This window comes from Melanotaenia boesemani, chromosome 15 (assembly GCF_017639745.1).
Source record: "Melanotaenia boesemani isolate fMelBoe1 chromosome 15, fMelBoe1.pri, whole genome shotgun sequence".
Classification (NCBI taxonomy): domain Eukaryota; kingdom Metazoa; phylum Chordata; class Actinopteri; order Atheriniformes; family Melanotaeniidae; genus Melanotaenia; species Melanotaenia boesemani.
Genome location: NC_055696.1, coordinates 16,223,348 through 16,229,347, shown reverse-complemented (window position 1 = coordinate 16,229,347; position 6,000 = coordinate 16,223,348). Strand labels below are relative to the sequence as shown.

The 6,000-nt window shown below is 41.5% G+C and overlaps 1 protein-coding gene across 5 annotated transcripts in view; it reads left to right on the top strand.

The window, feature by feature from the left end:
* Nucleotides 1–223: 223 nt before the first annotated feature.
* gabra1 (gamma-aminobutyric acid type A receptor subunit alpha1) overlaps nucleotides 224–6,000 on the top strand; it is a 33,484-nt gene continuing 27,707 nt past the window's right edge. The window contains exons 1-2 of one of the 5 annotated variants that reach the window (XM_042007702.1): nucleotides 224–410; nucleotides 2,661–2,766. In XM_042007702.1, the coding sequence (XP_041863636.1) occupies nucleotides 2,687–2,766 (80 nt within the window). In that variant the 5' untranslated portion in view covers nucleotides 224–410; nucleotides 2,661–2,686. Of the gene's footprint in view, nucleotides 411–944; nucleotides 1,197–2,660; nucleotides 2,767–6,000 lie in introns of those variants that run through there. The other 4 variants (XM_042007701.1, XM_042007699.1, XM_042007698.1 and 1 more) reach the window with 4 other exon arrangements.

Below are 6,000 nucleotides of genomic sequence, written 5' to 3'. Positions count from 1 at the left end.
AAAAAATGAGTTCTTCCACTGTCAAAAGCATTCTGTCAACAGCCGGGATTAATAGAAGGCATAAATTACACTGATATGATGTGAACTGCCCCATAAGAATGCCCTTCCTGTCCGCGCCTGCCTCATGCTACAGTCCTTGGTGATTAAAATGTCCTCTGATTTGTAGTTTAAGTTGAATACGCAGATGACTACAGAAATATACGCCGCGTATCATAAGCCCCCTTTTTTTCCTCCCTTGCAGATGCACGCAGCTCAGCGCTCCTCGCCGTTCTGTGTTCAGTCTGGAGTCGCGCGGCTGTAGCAGCAGAATATTTGGCTGTAAACAGAGACACGGCGCTGTTGTCTCAATGCGAAACGTGGGCTTTTAGGAGACGGTGAGTGATTCGAAGAGGATTTTATTGCAGATACAGGTTCGTCTCATCAGTGGTGGCAATCTGGTGAGGGGGTCAGTATTTTTTATTATTATTCTGACGGTGTCTTCCCAGCTTGTGCGCTCCTAGTCTTATCCATTCGTGTTTAATTCTGTCTCGCCGCATCGTAAGTACTTGTTGGTTTTTATAAGTGGTACTCTTGTAGATAAGATGCATAAACTGTCTTGGTTGGGAAAGGGTCTTCATATAAATGAAATGTCGGCGAATTTGAGCTCTTTGAGAATCATCACGTAGGAGTCATGGAGACTGGCGGATAACGCGCGATGGGGGAGAAAACAAGGAATTCTAGTTGAAAATGTAAGAGGATTTTTATTTAGCAGCCACTGAAAAGAGATTAGAGCGACAGCAGTGGAAGTTAAATTGTGCTGCATATAAAATGGGCGGGTTTGTCTTAATATTACGTTGGCACAGCCTATTCCAAAATGAAGTAGACTGAGGTCGGCATAGTCCTATCTGTTTGCGTGCCCCTAATTTAAAGGCACGATCAATGAACTAAAACATTTATGTAAGGAGAGCAGAACTGATAGTTTAGCAGAACATTTCTGTTACTGACAGACTGAGAGTTGAACTCTCTACAGCACCACCAATGAACAGTGAGAGAGACCTGCGCATATCGTCAGCAGCCGCTTCTCCAGCCTCAAGCTAAAAATCGTCAGATCTGAGATCACAGAGATTTTTTTCTCATTCAGTCCGGCTAGAAAAATATTTTCACAAAAGTTTGGGGGTATAGTCAGCGGACGCCCAATATGCATCGGCTCATCTGCTGTAAGTGGTATTCTCTATTTTCTCACCGTTTTTTTTTTTCGGGCTAAAGAAGGGGAAAGGGGAGTAACAGTCGGTTTTTAGGAACGGATGGGTTTTGTTGCTGGAAACTGCTACCATCGAAGACCGGTTTTATTGGGGTGTAGGGGAGGTTATCACCGAAATAGGGATCGTTTAAGGGGTATTTTATGACAAGCACGAAGCGGTAGGTGCTGCCCGGTTTCAGCACCACGGACAGCACTCCGAATAAACAGAATCAACGCACATTTGCTTAATTGCTCCGCCACGGATTGGAACCGTCGTGCATGCATTTAGACCAGCCTTGTAGGGATGCCAGTTGCATGCAAAATTTTCAAGCCAGTTTCAAAATATTCATTTGCTGCTGGTAAGAGGGTGACATTCCCCTAGAATAACTTAAAAAGTGTGCTTGTCCGGGATTTTCTCTCCCGTTCGTTAATCTGCATCATCCTCGCTTTAAATCCTTGCCAGCCAAAGGATTTATTTTTATTTTCATTTCTTCTTTTTTTCTGTGCATTGTATATCAAGCGTTCCTTATCCGGTCACAGCACACCTTGAAACACCACAAGCAAGTGTTAAGGGTATTGTGTTTTACGTGATCTCTGTTTCAGGGGCAAAATTTTGTGGCCGTTTGTACAATTTTAGCGCTTCTGTTCTTATTTAAGCAGCTGGCCCTCTCGTGGACACATCGATTATGCTTTCCATAACAGACTGTGAATATCAGCATTGTAATTTGCATGTTCAATAGCGCAGAGTGTTGCTTATGTACTTGATGACCTGGCTGACATCATTGGCGAATATCTGAGGAGGAAGCAAATGTGTTTAATTTTTATTTGTTCATTTATTTATTTTCCGGGGGGAGGGGGGGTAGTTTGATCTTGCGGTACCGCCGCCTCACATTGCAGGGAATTAGAAGAGGCTGTTCACAGGTGCTACAAGCTCACACAGGGTGCTCTGTGCTTGATGGTGTGTTTCCTTGTTATTTCTTCTTAATTGTTATGTGCTACAGATGCAGCCCCGCCGTATGCGTCTGTTATGAACGTCTGTTCTGAAAATCTATTTACACACATCCCTCTGTCATCGTGGCTGCGTTGAACTGTTATTTCAGATTTGGGCTCTCTTAGAGTTAAACTGCAGAATATATCTCTGCCAATGTGACACTTGATTCAAAATGATGATATACAATGAAATGATAGAAGGTTTTGTGTCGAAGGTGCACGTGTGGCAGTTTGGTTTGAGTTCTTTGCTGTCACTGAAACTGGGAGAGATGTTTAGTTCCAGGATCAAAAACCTTACATGAAGCACATATACAGTGACACAATCATCCTTCTTAGCTGTGTTTTTTAAGCACACCTTGTTTGTTGACACTTTGAGCTGACAAAATGTTGGAGATAGTGGTGTAACACTGGAATATTATATTGAAATGATGTTCCTTTTCTCTGTCTTCAGCAGTGAAAGGTCCTCATATTGCAACTATGTGTGGACGGAGCAGGGCGGCCTGTCTGTGTGTTTTGGCTTGCTTGCTTGTCACCAACAGTGTACTAGGTGGGAAAAGGTAAGAAAAAACTCCAGTTTGTGACGGAAATACATTTGTGCCTGTGAATTACACTGGTTAACTCATGAAAGTCTGGGACACTCAAATGCATCTGCACATTGCTCATGTGTTCTGATTTTGACGTCCTTCACAGAATATGAATGGTCTAAATCTGCCGATTTGTTCAAGCTATTTCTGGGAAGAACCAGCAAATTGAATGAAATTCCGTTTTTTTGAAAAGTACAAGTATCTTTTAATGCAGATTCACAGCCAGCCAAATGGTCAGCTGGCTTGAGGAAAGTTCTGTAAATCTGGAAGCCAGCCAAGGTGGGAAGCAGCCAATCATATGACTGATATTCCATTTTCCTGCCTAGTGCTTGGTGTATTGGGTTAGAATCTTGCAGAGTACATTCACTGTGGTTGTAACTGGGGCATCCCCACAGGACACCTGCATACGTATAATTGCAAAGGTAATAAGAAGTGCAACACAGGGAGAAGGAGCCAAAATAAGCTCTATCCACTTTACTGTAGTGCTACTCTTTGCCGGTGTGCAATAAATGTTCTTTGCAATAGATTAGTGTTTTTGACAGCAACTGCAGGGGTCAATGTACAGACATTTCTGCTTAGTGTCAACACTGAAGTGTTGAATGTCAGCTACTCATAAGCAAACAAACAAGGAGAGAAATGAGAGAATTGGATTAGAGATGACAGCAATAAGATTCACTGTCATGTGACAGCAACTGCATTAATTCCCACATGATTCAAATGCCAAGCAGCCCTTCGTCTGCTGCATATTTGAAAACACTCTTTGGATGAATGTGGATGCAAACCAATTAAACATTTATAAACACAAATAAAACAGCTCTGAAAGAACAATTCATCAGCTGCTCCAGTTGCCTGAGATCATTTGAGCTCTTGTCCCTATGTGGTTCTTGTGGAGAATCCTCTAAAGATTGAAGGGATCAGGATTTTCCTCACAGTTGAATAATTCAGTAGAACTGTCATAGGCAGTTGGCTTAAATAGTGATATCTTGAGACGGTCCGGCTTGGCTTCCTCAGTAGTTACACCAAAAAGGAAAAGAAAAAACTAACCAAATCATACATGTTTCAGCTTAAACCCTCCAAGCCAAAGAGAAAATCACGTGTTCTGTTTCGAATGTATGAGGCGCTGCTGTATGTCATCATTGGGAATTGATTCGATCTAACTCATTAATCACAACTGCAGCTTGGATTTGAGATTTACTGGCTGCAAATGGAGGGTCTTATTTACTGGATTTGATGAGCTGTACATTAGAGAAAATGTGAAAGCACTGAAGCACTGCAGTGACAGTCCCCCCAGTACTGTCATTGCAAACTGCAAAGCAATTATCACCCAAAGATTTACTGTATAATCCAGTCCCCCTTTTGAAGTCAAATGCAGAATCACACACACACACTCATGCACACACCTTTGGGGATTTGAGCAGGACACGGTAATCAAGAGGACCGAGCACTCTGATACAGTATGTTGCCAACTAAAGAAATTACCTTATAATTAGATATCCGGCAGACAGGAGAATCAAATAGAGAGAAAGTGACATATACAGTGAAATGAACAGATAGGGGGAGAGAGAGAGAGAGAGAGAGAGAGAGAGAGAGGCATTGGCAGCATGAGTGTGAACGGCACTGTTGCTGTTCAGATGACCTGTAGATGGAGATGGTGTACAGTGTTATAGAAGGAAGTAGCCTCTGGCTGCTAAACTTGTGTGTTCTTTCACTCCACCTGTGTCTCTCCATTTTCTTTTCTTATCCTTGACAGACATCAATGATCTTCACACCATGTCGCACCATATGTTCTAACAAAACCTTATGGATAAAATTGATGTAGTCATTGTATCATCTTCACTCCTGTTATTACTCCTATTATACAGTATTACATGCAAATGTGTTATTTTACTGTTATTTTTACTGAATAACAACTTGTAAGGGTGGATCTTCTTCACTCCCCGATAAATCAGTTCAGTGGAAACAGCTGAAGATCCTGGCTTATACTCTGTATTCATGTGAACTATAAGTAAGGAGATTGTAACCATGTCGGCAAACCTAAAAATAATTTTGGTTCCTTGCACTGCTTTGGCAAATTCAAAATGCCCACAAAGATGTTGAAAGTGGGAATATTACAAAGGATGGCAAGAGAGAGACAATGTTTTATTTCCGTCTCAGCTGACATCCCATGGATGCGGTTTATGTTGTCTGTTTTTATGCATAATTGGCTTCCCAGACTCAAATAGAGGTATTAATTATTGTTTTACATTCGAGTTTTGCAAAGCAGTTACCTTCAGGGCTGTTGTGGACCAAAATTACTCATCATGTTTTGTCTTTTTTTTTTAAATTTATTTTATTGTTGCTGTTTATATTATTCTTTTTCTTTTCTTTCGGAAGATGGGGGGATGCTCGTGAGCCAAAGGAAATTGGAGGCAGAGAGAGAGATGTGCATTAACTCTGTGATGCAAATCCATGCGTGATATAATTGGTGCATCCTCATTTATATAGCTCACGTTAAGATCTGTAGGATCTGCCTCAGTCCTGCTAACTTAAATGTGAGCTACATCCCTCAAAATGGTGACAGTTGAAACAGCATTCACACCTTTTGCAGCCTTCCTTTCTCACATTTCCTTCCTCCCTGCTATCGTCTTTTTATTTCCTCTTGCTTGTCTTCTCTTTAGAGCTCTAGCTCACATGTTTCTCCAGATGCTGCGCTCCCTCTGCTTGTTCCTTCTCTCCCGTCGCAGGTCCCCGCTAACTAATCTTGATGACCTCTCCCTCTCCTTGGAGCCGTTCAGCTACCAGAGCTTATTTTCAAACACTCACTGTTTATTTTGCATGCAATCAAACCAAATGCTGCTGGCATGACAATGAGAAAGAAGATGATAGAGCCAAACTGCAAAATTATTATCTATGCTAGCTTCCGTGTGAACATCTACAAGCGCAGTGCATGCATGCATCAACTCAAAAACACACATACACACATGATGTCTCAGTTTTCTCATATCCTGCTTTTATCCTCTAGTACTGCATGTAATTAGCAGTTGTTTCCCTGATTAGGAGTGTGTTGAAATATTAATGCATGGAGATGCAAACGCTGCTCTTACAATTACTGATTGTGACTGTTTTCGGCATTGCTCTAAGCATTTTGTTTCATGTTGTTCAAAACAGCATATTCAGCTATGCCTTTGTCGTCTCAAATACCATATTAAAGTATAAATAATGTATTAT